This window comes from Aristolochia californica, unplaced genomic scaffold (assembly GCF_029961685.1).
Source record: "Aristolochia californica isolate CCGP_79_NKW_82.1479 unplaced genomic scaffold, dmAriCali1.0.hap1 SCAF_2, whole genome shotgun sequence".
Taxonomy (NCBI): Eukaryota; Viridiplantae; Streptophyta; class Magnoliopsida; order Piperales; family Aristolochiaceae; genus Aristolochia; species Aristolochia californica.
In genome coordinates this window covers 38238719-38254341 of record NW_027181881.1, presented here as the reverse complement: position 1 = coordinate 38254341, position 15623 = coordinate 38238719, and the positions used below count along the sequence as shown (strand labels likewise).

The window sequence follows — 15623 nt, the reverse complement described above, 5'->3', positions numbered from 1 at the left end:
TCCAAGGTGCTTCTTTAATGTGACTTGAGTATTCAATTTAGCTTAAGATCTTGTATCGGATTTGTCGGTTCTTCCTCATAGAATTTGTAAATTGAGTGACTTGAATGAAATACATTTGAAATGCTACGAATTTCAAATTGTTACCTTACTATGTATGTAAGTTCTTCTTGGCAATAAGATTTTTTTTCAAATAACTCTATCTTTCAAAACCTAATAAAAGTGTTCAAGAAAGTCTAGGCAACCAAATTTCCAGCATTTTTTGCTTCGATTCTCACGTATCTTCTAGAAGTGGCCCAACTATCCAATTGATTTCTGAGGCCATGTTTTCAAGCTCATATGATTGTGGTCCGTCACCATTCTGTCCTCCCGCTGCACGAGACAACTATCTATGTCGGGTATAGAGGGAATATACATTCTTTGCTACGTGCTTTCCCGCTCCCGCATCCCTTTGTGCCGTGGCGCCCTTCCTCGGTATTCTATACATTCATCCAGCCATCATCTCTACACTCCTTCGGAACTACTGCCTTCGCTTGAGTTCTTCACTTGTATCTTTCATCTTTCATCAACTATGCCTATTAAATGGTTAGAAATTTTGACTTCCGTGCGTATTTCTTTTTCCCGAGATTCATATTTTTCCATCTCCTTTCATAGATTTCTATGGTTTTCAGTAGACTTATAGATTTTAAGTCTCTCTAAACCCTAAATTCCTCAAACTTGGAATACAGCAAAATCTATTTGGCAGGCCAGAAAATGCAATTCTTACTCTCTCTCATCCTGCAGGGTTCTGCATTGGCAGCCAAACGCCGGGAGTACCGTCAACACCCAGATTCTCACGGAACTTTCTCAGTGCGTTGAGAGCATCAACGGGTCAAAAGGGGGGAGGTGGAAATCTGTTCTCACGTTTTACAGGCCAATGTTGAGAGGTAATTCTTGTTTCCTCATAATAAATTGAGAGCAAAAACATGGTTCTAAATTTTCCTTTATCTGAACTGATTTCCAGATCCAAAAGCACCGGCCGAGATTGCTCGCGATTTTATGGGGCTTTCTCTTCAGGAACAACCCGATAAATACTACTTTACAATCCGTGGTCAGCGAATTGTGCTTGAAGCTGATTCTGCCATTCAAATGATTATGGAGAAGCTGCAATCTTATAAATCTCGTGTCCAGCTTTATTTTGAGGTATGACTCTTTCGTTCAAAAGAAATTTCCTATTAGGTCGTTGTGATGGCGTGTTTTGGTATATGACGTTGATTAGGATTTTATTTTGATAGTTTTGTTCCGAGAAAGATTTTGTGTAAATTATTCATCTTTGAAGGGTTGTATTAATTGTTTTCGAACTTTTGTCACGATTGCAAAAAAGACTTATCAATCTTTTATTTTAATTTCTTTCTATCATTGAGAATCGACTGGGTAATACTAAATTTCATGTAGAAAAGCACAGTTTTTTGTGAACTTCATGTTATAAAAAATGAAAATTTGAAGCACTACTTGCTGAAGTAAGTTGAGTCTTTTTGAGATACCATGGAACAAATTGCAGCCATGAATATCAAAACACTAATTCATAAACAACATTGACATAATTTGTCTCATAATATACACTTTTCCTGCTCTCCTATGTTCCTTGACTCTGTTATTTTGTTATTGTCTTCAAACTACTATTTCTTAGTGAAAAAAAAATAATGTGCATTTTTCTGGGAAAGAAAAATAGGCTGTGGTATAAACTCATTTATGTATAGAGATTTGAAATCCTCTTTGCAAAAGTCCCAACATTCAATTCATGCTTCTCAGGCTGCCCTGTAATCTCAGATTCAAAACTCATCTCTGTTCGTTATAACTTCATAATCTGGTAGGACTTGCTCTTTGACTGTGAGACTTCATGTCTTTCTCCTATTATTTTTTATGCAGAAAACTTGTATTGCTTTAATTTTAATCATCCTATGTGAAGATATTTGGATGAACTTGTTTTCACGCGTTTCCTACTGAATAATGCTCATTACCTAGTAGTCTTGCTGGTCTTGGGACTTGGATTGACTGGGGATCTTTACTGTAAACTCCTGTAAGGTTTCTTGTTGTGTCTCTAAAAGCTTATGATATTTTGGTTAGAATATTTTTGTTCTCTAATGAAAAAGGTAACTTCATAGAAAAACTTCCACTATTTAATGATAAAATGGATTGTCAAGCTTGGTTTAGAGGTGCCTTAGTTCCATTTTTCAGTTTAAAGTAGGATAATGTTACTGTTTTGTCTTTACGCATGTTTTCTCAACTAAGGAACAATTTCATAATTCTTATCTCTAATATTAAAACAAGAGTAAGGAACCTCGAAAGAATAATAACTCGAGGCACTTGGGCTTTCTTGCTTAAATCTCATATACAGATCATTATCTTTTTTGTGGCCTTCCTTTATGTAGGGAATTCAGTATCAGCTCGGTGACTTCCAACTGAAGGTGGGCAAAGTGGTTCCAATTCATTCAGAAAATCTTAGAGGCATTGTAATGGAGGTATGAACCATATTAAACAAAAAATAGCATGACCTGAGATTAAAGTATCTTGTGAAGATTTTATCATACACTTCATGGTCTAGAGCAAGGAGATTTAACAAATTTGGATGGTTTAACTATAATATATATTGGGCTGATGCTTGTTATGCAATAAAACTTTTTTTTTTTTTATGAAGATGTATTTTTATTAAAAGAAAGGAAAAAGAAAATTACAAAAGCGGAGGGAGCAAATCCTTTACAATGAGAGATTGCAGGAAAACTCCCTCCTTGGCAAACACATCTGCTGCCGAATTAGCAGATCTCGGAATGTGAGACCTAATACAAGAAAAGAAAGATACAATATCCAAAATTTCCTGGAATACGTCCCAGTGCCTCCATGGGGGAGAAGAATTGCGTTGGCACCAACCAATCACCACCTTGGAGTCCCCTTTAATGTGAATAGGCCCACTACATTTGTCTTTGAACACCCACAGTCCATTAAGAAGGCCATATAATTCCGCCGACGTTGAGTCGGATATGCCTAAAGGACCAGTATAGGAAAAACATTGATTCTCAGATGAGTCTGAAATGACGCCCCCAAATCCCGCGATCCCAGGATTGCCAAGAGAAGATCCATCAAAGTTTAGTTTTAGGTAGTTTTCGGAGGGGTCCATTCCTGCATAACTGGGATTTTGGCTCCAATGTGCATCCTCGCCAAATTGCTCCAGTTGTCTCGAATGCCGGTGCCTTTGAAAGAGGAGAGGGGTTTTTTTTGTCAATAACCAGGTTGATATTTGCTCTGTCACTCTGTCAACAACTCTAGCCTCAGATTCGCTTTTAGCATTAAATTGCCTTCTATTCCGTTCGTTCCAACCCCATGGAACGAAACTAACACAAGCTGAGATAATCAATTTGTCGAGGCCAGGAAGGGGATATCCCAAGATCGACTTGCAAAAGCTTATCAAATCGACAACAATACAAAATTGAATCTCCAATTTGCTTAAAACAGAGGTCCACACAGTCCATGAGAACTGGCACTGAAGAAGAGTATGACTGGTGGATTCATCTTCATTGTGGCAGAAAGGGCATAGTGGATCAATAGATGGGTGACCTCTTCTTCTGAGCACATCAGCCATGAGAATTTTACTTTGACAAGCACTCCACATGAAAAATTTTACTTTAGGGGGGGGCACATAGTTTCCAGACGGAATTGATATCATGCTCCCTTTGCGTCGGATCCCAATCGTTGATGTATCCATATGCCGAAGCAACTGAGAATTTCCCACTTTTGTTAGGCCACCAAATGAGTTTGTCTTCATTGGAAGGCCAAATTCTGACATGATTCAAAGCGTCTAAAAGGCTACTGGCTTCCATGGCCTCCATGTCTGATAAACCCCTTCGGGGGTGTAGGTTCACATTCCCTCCCTCAAAAGCATCTGCAACTGTAATTTCCTTGTGAGTGGAGAGAAGGAAAAGAGTGCTGAAAGAGTTCCGTAAAGGTGCCTGTCCTGTCCACCAGTCATCCCAGAATTTAAGAGATTTGCCATTACTCACAAAAAATCTACATGCTGATGAGAAATTCTGAAGAAGCAAAAAAATAGATCTCCATATTGAGGATAGTTCTCTCTGGTATCCTCCAGCCATCCATGGCATATTCCAGCCCAACTTGACGCGAACCATATCCTTCCAAAGATTGGAAGAATTTGTGTTGTACTTCCAAATCCATTTAAACAGTAAGGCTTTGTTCATTTCTTTTGATTTCCGAATCCCTAATCCTCCCAATCTTTTAGGTAAGCAGACTTCATTCCATTTGACCAAATGATATTTGAAAGAGTCACTTGATCCTCTCCATAGGAATCTTCTTTTCATTTTATCTGTCTTTGCAAACTGAGGATGGGCAAGACATAAAAGATAAGAGTGTAGTTTGGGATGCCAGCAATACAAGATTTAAGGAGAATTAGTTTGCCTACCTTACTAAGTAAACGCCCCTTCCAACTGGCTAACCTGGATTCAATCTTTTCAACCACTAGGATCCACAGACTTTGAGAAATACGCCCATGAAACAGAGGAAGACCAAAATACTTCGCTGGAAGCGTAGCCGTAGAGCATCCAAATAAATTTGCCATCTCTTCAAGGTCTTCTGAGCTCACATTAAAGCCTATGAGAGAGGTCTTCCTCCAGTTAACTTTCTGACCTGATGCAATTTCAAAGAGCCCTAATATTACTTTTATCCTCCTAGCAGTATCCATATCACCGGTGCCAAATATTATAGTATCATCTGTATATTGCAAAATCAGTATATTGAAAGCCTGGTGAGAGCTGGTTGGGGAGAGCCATCCAAGGTCAACCGCCGAATAGAACATAGTTGAGAGAAATTTTGTTACTATGTTAAATAAAAGTGGGGATAGAGGGTCACCTTGTCTTATCCCCCTCGTACCTTTAAAATAACCGCATACCGAACCATTGAGAATCAGGGAGTAGGTTGCTGAGCCCACACAACTTCTTATCTGTAAACGTTTTTTTTCTCCAAATCCCATTTTTTTCATTGTTTCATCCAGCAGGGTCCAGTTAACGCGGTCAAAGGCTTTTTCGAGATCGATCTTGAGGGCAATTCTCGGCTCCTGGTTACGCTTGAAGTGATCCATAAGCTCGTGTACAACCATTGCGGAGTCTAAAATTTCTCTTCCCTTGAGGAAAACGCCCTGCCCTTTGTGGATGACGAGAGGAAGCAAAATCTTCAAACGGTGTGCTAGGAGTCTTGCAATAATTTTGTATGCACTCGAAACCAAACTGATAGGGCGGAAATCTTCTGGTTTTTCCACAGTTGTTTTCTTTGGGACCAGAGTGATAAAAGATGCACCGATGTTGCGGAATGTTATGCCATTTCTGTAAAAGCCTCCGATCATATCATTGATATCTTCCTTACTCTTGGGCCAAAACTTTTTCAAAAAATCTCCATTAAATCCATCAAAACCCGGGGCTCTGTCGCTTTCTATGCCCAATACTGCCTGCTCAATTTCTTCAAACGAGAAAGGGGATTCAAGAAGTGAGGCAGCTGTTGTGGATATTCGGGAGAAATTGATGTGCTGAAACCTCGGCCTGTTGGTACACTCCTCTGAATATAAACCTGTAAAAAACTGAACCAACTCGTTAGTAATTGAGGTCCGACACGATGTTACCTCATTGTTGATGCATAATGAGGTAATTCGGTTGGATCTCCTTTTTGCCGAGGCAATGACATGAAAAAACTTTGTATTTGCATCTTCCTCCTTTAACTATCTAAACCTGGCGCATTGCTTCCACCGGATCCCTCTTGGTGCAAGATAGTTTTTAGCTTATTGGTTAAAGAGCTTCAACGTGAGACTTCATCAGAATTTAAGTGCCTCTGTTCCTCCACCAGGTCTAGTGCCTCAATCTGAGAGATAAGAGATCCTTTCTCAGCTAACAGAGATATATGTCTACTCTTGGCCCACTCTTTACTTTTCTCTTTCAAGTACCACAACTTTAGAGGGAACGCCCACTCCCTTCTACCAAGGTTTGGCCTGCATCCCACCAATCATTGATAAACTTTTCAAAATTTTCCTCCATTAGCCAAGAGTTTTCAAATCGGAAAGGCGAGGGTCCCCATTTTTCAAAACTCTGTTACACCTTTTTTGACTCCGAAAGTTCTTTGTCCAGAGTCTTGACCATGTTCTTGACTGTTATCAACTGTTATGTCAAATTACTTGCTTTATGAATTTCTACACTGTTTGGGATGTGACCATTTGGAAGGGTGGGTGGGGAGGGAAGAAAGCTGAGAGAACATATTTCCTCCCTTTCTTCTCTCTTACTCCACCTCTTCGCTGTCTGTTAAGGTTTTGAGACTTCCTTCCTGAACTCCAAATTGTATCTTATAGATTTAGTTGAACAAAAATAGCAACATAATAAAATTTAAGCCTCTGAAATTATCAAATTCATTTGTGACATCCTATTTGTATAATAAATATATGATTTTAACATGGTCTAAGACTTGCTAAAAAAGAACTATCTTCACTAGATCCTGGCCTCATGAAATTGTTATGATGGGTCCAGCTGCTAATGTTTTTGTGTTAAGTTAAATGGGAATAAGTTTTGGATCCTACTCATTTTCAAAAGAAGAAATAGCGGTTCCTACACTCTTTTAAGGAGCATTGAAAGTTGAAGCACACCCCGAAGAGTTCAGCCCTTACCCAAACACAATGCTGTTATTCAAGTTAATTAATAAAAGTGCCCAAGTGATGATATCTGACTAATTAAACTGTTTTATTCTGGGCATACATTGCTGATGTTTATTTTCTCTGATACAGGTTGAGTACCTACCTCTTTCATCGATTGAGAAATCCAGACAAATCATGGAAGAGTTTGTAGACATATGGCAGGAAACAGTGTCGAAAAAATCTTTGCCTGGTCATTTTATGCACGTTGAACCAAATTTTGGGGAGTATGGGCTCACCGATCATTATACGTCACAACACACAGCAGTTCAATATGCAACTGTCATGGCTCAGCTTATTGCTACTGTGAGAAACTAAATGGAGTTCAAACTTTATCCTCGCTGTGCAGAATGTTCTTCAGTAGTTATATGTACTAGTGAGAAGTTCTGTCTAAGCATTCAAACGCATATCTACATTACTAAGATGTGCCTAGGAAATGCTGTAGAAAATGAATGCTTCATTTCCAAGAATGCTGATCCACGGAAGTGATTGTAACAACAATTCTTAGTCGTAAAAATCTTTTGTACATGGGTTTGCATATAAATGTGTACAAAAGTTAGGTAAGTGGCTAATGCCATGTTATTGCATTTTTTCAGGAAATATTGGAAAGTCATTTTTTGTAGAAATACGTATTTAGGGATTATTAGTGTCTCATGTTTTTTAGAAATATTTTTTTAATTGAAAATTTTTATTAAGAAAATTAAATAATTTTTCTTGTTAGATTTCCCAACAAGATGGATTGGAAAATTAAATGAATTTTTTTTGAATAAGTTTTTAACAATTGATGTTGTAATACTTTTGGTACAAAATAATTTTTCATGGTAATTTTTTATTTGATATTTTACTTAAAATTTATCGGACAAGTATGGTACTTATGAAACTGATTATTAATTTTTATTTATTTTCCAAGAAAACGCATTGTCATTTAATTTTCCTTAGAATTTAAAAAAAAATTCATGTAAATTCCTAGTAAGGTATTAATAGGATTTTATTTGAAGGGTTCTTGGAAATCATCCGTGAAAACTTTTATGAAGGATTAAAAGACGAACTCAGAAATACCGTTTCTTCATTTATTTTCACCTATTTTAGTAGGTGATGAAAATGTGATTATGTGACACGCCATTGGCGAAAGTATTCTAGTCCTACATATAAAATGTCGTATGTGTCAAATAGGATTTCCTACATAGAGTCATTAGTGTCATTTATCCACATTTTAAGTATCCTCTTCTAAAAATCAATGCTAATGGTTTCTTTTCATGCCTAGATTGGCTACAATTTTGAGATGGAGAGTGAAAAGAATCTAAAGAAGAAAAAGAGGAAGAAAGATGAGCTTTTTGTTTCCTGAAGTTTCTCTTGTTCCAGAACCCTTTCTTTTAAGTTATGGTTAGGTTCGTCTAAGATTCAGTTTTGAGTTTTAGTTGAGTTAGTGTCTCAGCACTAATGTTTAATTATTCCTTAAGCCTTCTTATTTTCTTAATAAAATCTATTTTGTTCATTAAACGAATTTGATGTTTTAGGCTCTTAAGATTTATGTTTGTTTATTTTCTCTTTAACCAAGGGGGTACTCTTGTAATATTATTTAGACATCATACAAGCTACCCTAATTTGAACCCTAAGGGAAATATATCCTCTATTGATGTGTTCCTCTCATCTCTTCTTTCTTCTACATCTCGTCCTACTCTCTGCCTCTTCTCTTCTTACCCTAAGCACTCTACAATGGATTAAACCGTAGACTCTAAAATTGCCCACTCATGCTTCAATTGGCTTTTTGCTTCTAGTTAATCCCATTTTAGCCAAAATTAAGCCCAATATCTTATTGCCCTCCATCTGCTTCATCAAATCATAGTAGAAGGACATTATCCTTGTAAACAACGACAAAGGTAGGGAAAGAAGATGATTTAACATTGTTGGCGATGGTAGAGAAGAGAAAGATGAAGGACAATAAAGTTCGTTCACGGCGACGACAAAGTGGTGATGATAATAAAGGAATTTGATGAAGGCGACAGAGATGATCGACGATCGAAAGTGTGCGCCGATGGATACGTTGTTTGCAATTTAGACAAGCGCCAGAAGATGAGCACTATTTGTAGTAGATGGCTGCTGTGCTTGGGAAAGATGATTGGCCTAGAAGAGATGGCGGTGCCAAAGAAGAAAGAACTGGATCGATTAGATCTTTTGTGTTGATTTTCAAGACTCTGTGGATTACCTAATGGAGAAAGAGAAACCACATCCATTGTAGAGAAAATAGGAGGAAGGATGAGGTTATGGACTTGTGTCCAAACCCTCCCTGCCTCCCCCCCAGAAGTTCTATATATAGATGAATAAAAGTAAAATATTAAAATTATTCCCTTCACCCTACAAGAGTGAAGAAGTGATAAGAAACTTAAACTAATTACATCAGTGTCATCTTTATGAGATGACTTCTTACTTACCATCATGCTACCTCTCTTGGGCGTGTGAGCCTTCCTTGGGTGTGTGAGCTTGATCCTATTTTCTAACACACCTCTCTTAGACTGTGAGTCTTCCTTGGTCCTGTGGACTTGAGCCCATCTTCTAACACTCCCTCTCAAACTGAGGTTAGAGAACATCATAAATGCCCAACTTGTTGCAAATGGTGGATAGGATATTCCCATATAAAATGACAACCACGTGTGCAGGGGTGGCATCACTAGTAAATAAGGATAACTTTCATAGAGATAGCATAGAATTATAATTAAGCAAGTTGGTGTATGTCCTCTTATGTCTTTTTCTTTTTGAAGCATGTAGCCCTAAGGGCATTGTAGCCACTGTAAACACCTACACATAACTAAAAATATAGCCTCAAGGACCGGGGTAGAGAATTCTACCTTTTTCCTTTTGGCTCAAATTTGTCCATACACCCTCTCTCTTTTCCTCTTGTTTCTCTCCCTTGATTTCTTCTCTCCTCTCTCCCAAGAGCTAGAGTTCCTCTCTTCCCTCCTTCTCTTCAGATCTCTTAGGTTTATATGTTGGCCCTAGAAATCAATAATATGCAAGGAAATATAGAGGAAATAGTAGGAGATTTGCATGCAAAGGAATGACTCTCTTTCACTCAAAAGCACTTCAAAGAAAAATTTGCAAGACTTAAAAATAAAGGGTTGAAGATTTACCAATAAATACTCATTAAGTTTTTCATGTGAGGTTTGGTAAGATATTTATTACTTCCCCATGCCAAACTAGCCGTTTTTTGCTCGTTTGCAAAAGTCAGTGTTTGGGTTGAACGATCAATGTAAATGGATTGACCTATCAATCGCGTATAACGTCTATTTTTCTGTCAGGATGAGACTTATTGATCGATGGTATGATTGGTAAAAATCTTCTTGTTGGGCCTAATATATTAAGTTGATCAATCATTGCCTGGCCATGATTGGTCAATAAAATTCCCTCTCGTAGTGCATTAAAGGTATGATCGATCATGCTTTATGTCCTTTACTTGCAAGTTTTTTTTTTTATCAATCCGTCATGTGGGATGATCGATCATTGAATGTAAAAATTGCTTGCCTGGACAATATTGATCAATCAATCCAAGTGGGATGATCAATCACGCTTTATAACACGAAATGGCCATGTTATAGATGTTCGATCAATTGACTTAGGTTGATTGATCATACTTTATAAACTTGGCCTATGTACTTCTGGATGATTGATCATTGGAAGAGGTAGATCGATCATTCCAGTGCCAATTCATTTAAATTAACTTTAAAAACATGGGGATGAATGATCCTAAGTGTTCTTACATGTTTGAAGAGATGTATATAATGTTTTTAAAGTTGTAGGAATGCAATGTATGTCTTAAAACCCCATGTTTAACATTGTACCTCACACTAAAGGAGTTTGGACAACTCTCTTTGACATGGACTGAGTTTTGATATTTACATCAATGAATCCTATACTCAAGTCTTCACATTGTCATCTTCTTCAAGTGTGCTTCTTCAAGAGTTGACTTTCAATGATGCTTAAGGTTTTGAGTATAATCAATTCATTTCAAAGATTAAGACCTTTAGATGCATGCCTCTTGAAGGTAAAATATCTAAAATACTTAGTTTGCAAATCATCAAAAACAAGAAGGGAGTGAACCTATAGTCAACAATCCCCCCCTTTTTTATGATAAAAAAACCTAACTTTGAAAAATTAAAATACACAGTCCCTAAGGCTCAATGCTAAGTTAATTATAAAATTTTATAATATGCTCCCCCTTAATCTTTGCATAGTTTTTTTGAGTCATTTTATTTTTAATTTTTAATCTCTAGAGTGCCTAATGAGACTAGGCCCATCTTTCCATCTTTTCCTCCCCCTTTTTGTCATTACTCAAAAATATTTCAAAATTAGACACAAGAGTAAGCATAAAGTGTTAGAGTTTGGGTGTAATTGAGGCAATGGTAGTTTTATTGTAATTGGACTTTACTACCTTCCTCTATTATAAATAGAGGTTCATGTACTCTGATTATAATAAGTCAATAATAAGTCAATGAAGTATTTCCCTTTTCCATTAATTCAATAAGTCGGTGGAGGGAGAAGTGACTTCTTCGGTTGTTCTCCTCCTCTTCTCGAAGTTCTAGTGTTCGGCCTAAGGTTCTAGACTCATTTCTTCTCCGGAGCCGACATTCTGAGGTGCCTCTCACCCATTGACCTCGTCATTTTTGGCAAAGTCAATCTTCCCAACTTTTTTCACCGTGTTAGGAATTAGATGCCCTAATTCAAAACTAATGAGAGCAATAATAATAAATGCAGAAGAAGAAAACCAACCATGAAGAAAGACACAAGATTTATATAGGTTCTCCTCAAGGTGAGACTACGTCCTGTCTTCCGGCATTGCAGTAATCACTATGAAGATGAAATAGTTTACAAAAGAAATCACTTCTCTAACCTCTCTCAACCGTAACTGATGATCGTCCTCAATGATCTTACTCTGGGTGATAAAACCCTTATAAAGAGAAAATTAGGGCAACATGATTATAAGTGTGAAATCCCCAAACTACCCTTAATGAAACAACAATTAATATATCATGGATCTACGTATCGACTCAGTGTAAGGCATTAATTAGGCTCCACAACTTAACACATCGATGTAAATTTTCTTCCTAATATCCATAGATTCCTCATCGACTAAATCAATAGCAAAATGGCGTAGGATGTCAGTGATCTCTTGAAAATGGGAGGCCATTTGCTCAGGAGCTAGTATTTCATATCCATTATCCTACTAGCCATAAAATATCCATAATCTAGGTCCACCTTTTTTATGATTTCCCACACCCAAAAGATATCAAAAGTGTGAGACGGGGGAATGTACCTTTCCTTGAATTGAGGATATTAGTTGTTAAGTTGTGGAGCCTAATCAACGCCTTACGCTAATGTTGAAGAGCAAATATGGAAGAGTCTTACATGACTCTCATAATAAGAAGTCTTACCGAGCCAAAATTATAATGGGAGCAGGTCTCACGGAAGAGTTTCAGTTTAAAGGTGTTTTAGTGATGTTAGTCTTCTATTTATGTTGGGTTATTTAATTATTCTAGGACTTATCTTTAAGTGTTAGAGTTTGGGTGTAATTGGGACAAGGGTAGTTTAATTCTAATTGGACTCTACTACTTTCCTCTATTATAATAGGGATTTATGTACTCTGATTACAATAAGTCAATGAAGTATTTCTCTTTTCCATAAATTCAACGTGGTATCAGAGCAGGTTCTGTAACTTGACTTGATCCTTTTATGATATATTATTTCTAGTATTTTAGGTTCATATTTATCTTTTTTTTTCTCTTTTCAGTCCCTATTCCAATTGTTTGATTTGTATTTTAACCTCTATAATGATCTTTTTATATTTAATATTATATATTAGAGAAAGATATTTGAATATGCTTTCCAAAGAAGAATGAGTTTTGGCAATCGGAGTTTTCTACAAAGATAAATCAATATTTGAAACATCAAAGGTCAGATTGCAAAAGAGGTTCGAGCAGTAACAAAAAACTTCAACTTTCGAGCCATTTTATGCTATCAAGAACGAGAATTTATATGGAGAATTATATAAAAAAAGAAATATATGTAAGTCTATTTTCTTACCTATTCAACCAATTCTCTATCTAAGCTTTTTATATGAAGATATTGATCTTGGAAGAGTCAATGGTCATGCTGGCAAAAGGAGAAAAAGTACTTTGTTCAACCATATTACAGAATCAGAAATCTATCAGATTATTTATCTCAAAAGAAGCATATTTTATGAAGAGAAGTTATACTTGGATGAAAGGTATTTAAGTCTAGTTTCATAAGGAGAAAAATTAGTGTCAGTATGATCTATATTTAAGGATATATTTGCATTGGAAGAATCAAAGGTCATGCTGGTATCTTGTTGCATTTAAAAATCCAAATTCAAGCCGAATTTTTTGCATAAATTTTTGAGTTGTTGTTATTGATTAAAAAAATATCAGGAAAATATCTCACTTACCCCTTTTTTCGGTTACCTTTCTCGTACCATCCTTTATTTGACTCTCACATACCCCTTTGGGCCAACCTCTTTTGTGTTGTTTCGGTTGGTTTACATTTATATATATATATACACATATGAGTGTTTTAAGTCCATTGAGACTTTTTATATGTATCCATGGATCTTTTATTATCGTCTTGTGAATGACATGCATTACCCACTTCTAACCCATTTCTACCTTTGAGAGTCGGTGCTTGGGTCGGGACACCGTGATGGAGGAGCTTATTACTACATCTATGTTATTTGGTTCAACCTGGGACCACTGCCATTACCTCCCAGCTTAAGGGGGAGAAGTAGAAGAAGAATTACAAGAAAGAAGTATTTTATTCCATATGTTGTGGTAAGTTTTATGTGAACAAAATATTCAAGAAAGGGGGAGCACAAAAGACGAAGTTGTTGCATCTATGAAGAATTGTATTTATCTTCAAAAACAATTTTCAGCAAAATAAAATTGAAGACCAAGAATCATTTTCATTGCAAGCTGAAGTTATAAACTCCACCTTGAGGGGGAGTGTTTAAGAGCAAATATGGAGGAGTCTTACATGACTCTCACAATAAGAAGTCTTACAGATCCAAAATTATTATGGAAGCAAGTCTCATAGAAGAGTTTCAGTTTAAAGGTGTCTTAGTTATGTTAATCTTCTATTTATGTTGGGTTATTTAATTATTCTAGGACTTATCTTTAAGTGTTAGAGTTTGGGTGTAATTGGGACACGGGTAGTTTAATTGTAATTGGACTCTACTATTTTTCTCTATTATAAATTGGGGTTCAAGTACTTTGATTACAATAAGTCAATGAAATATTTCTCTTTTCCATAAATTCAATAGCTGAGTCAGTACGCGGATCAACCTTCACCATAAGGTCGCCGTAGGGGCTGGCAAGGGAGCCCCCCTCCCAGGTCCACGATGTATTAACTGTTGTTTCATTAAGGGCAGCTAGGGAATTTTACTCTTGTATCACAGTTGCCCTAGTTTCCTCTTTTATATTTGGGGCACCGCTATTAGGGTTTTATCAATCCGAGGTGCACATTAGTTACGATAGAGAGAGGTTAGAGAAAAACATCTGTAAGTGTGTGCGATTTTTCTTGTAAACTATTTCATCTTAATAGTGAATTACTGCAGTGGCGATTATTATTATTGCTCTTGTTAATTTGGAATTAGGGCGTCTAATTCCTAATGTGGTATCAGAGCTTTTGTTCCTGATTGAGAGCAATGGCTGGCGGAGAAGGAACGACACTAGGAATCAACAAGTTTGATGGTTTGGATTATGCATTCTGTAGGATGCAAATTGAAGATTATCTATACTATAAAAAATTGCACTCGTGACTTTTGGATATGAAACCATAAGGTATGAAAGATGATGAGTTGAATATCCTTGATAGGGAGGTGTTGAGAGTAGTCCGGTTAACACTGTCGAAGAACGTCGCGCACAACATGACATCGGAGAAAACCACAACGGGGATGATGAAGATTCTGTTCGACATGTATGAGAAACCTTCCACAAATAAGAAGGTACATCTCATGAAAAACTCTTCAATTTAAAGATGACAGAAAATACATCAGTGACATCGTATTTGAATGAATTTAGCACGATTGTCAAACAATTGACCTCCATTCAAATTAAATTTGATGATAAGGTTCGTGCTTTAATTCTTTTTGCGTCTCTACCAATTTGTTGGGAGCTTATGAGGCCTGCGGTCAACAACTCCGTAGGCAATGGGAAGTTGATCATTAACGATGTTTGGGATACCATTCTCATTGAGGAAGTTCGTAGAAAGGACTCCAGAGAATCGTCAACATCTAATTCTGTCCTAAATGTAGATACTAGGGGCAATGGTAGAGGGAAGCCAAGGAATGACAGAAACAAGTCCAAATTTGGAAGGAATGTGGAATGCTGGAATTCTAGCAAGTTTGGTCACATAAAGAAGAACTGCAGAGCACCGAAGAAGGATAAAAAGAAAAATTGTGCTACAAATGCTGTGACTAAAGAGGTACAAGAGTAAAAACTCTTGTCAGTTGATAGCCCTATTGACTCTTGGGTGTTAGATTCAAGAGCTTCTCTTCATACCATTGTACATCGTGAGATCATGGAGAATTATGTTGATAGAGATCATGGGAAGGTGTATCTTGCTGATGGAGAACCTTTGGATATTGTCGGTATAAGTTATGTAAGTTTGAGGATGAAAAATGGGTCTGTGTGGAAAATTCACAAGGTGAGACATGCACCAAAACTTATGCGTAATCTGATCTCAATAGGGCAGCTTGATGTTGAAGATCATAATGTGACTTTTAATGGTGTTGCCTGGAAAGTCACTATGAGAGTCATGGTTGATGCACGAGGAGTTCAAACTAGAACTCTTTACATCACTGACATTGTTACAAATGCTGATGTTGTTATTGATTCTGACTTGTGGCATT

At 36.9% G+C, this 15623-nt stretch overlaps 1 protein-coding gene across 1 annotated transcript; it reads left to right on the top strand.

The window, feature by feature from the left end:
- The first annotated feature begins 373 nt into the window (after positions 1 to 373).
- Positions 374 to 7226, top strand: LOC137956678 (mediator of RNA polymerase II transcription subunit 20a-like). The gene is made up of 5 exons (XM_068804261.1): positions 374 to 582; positions 781 to 923; positions 1001 to 1179; positions 2409 to 2498; positions 6803 to 7226. Exons 1-5 carry the CDS (start codon positions 389 to 391, stop codon positions 7025 to 7027), a joined length of 831 nt encoding a protein of 276 aa, XP_068660362.1. The 5' UTR covers positions 374 to 388; the 3' UTR covers positions 7028 to 7226.
- Positions 7227 to 15623: the final 8397 nt, after the last annotated feature.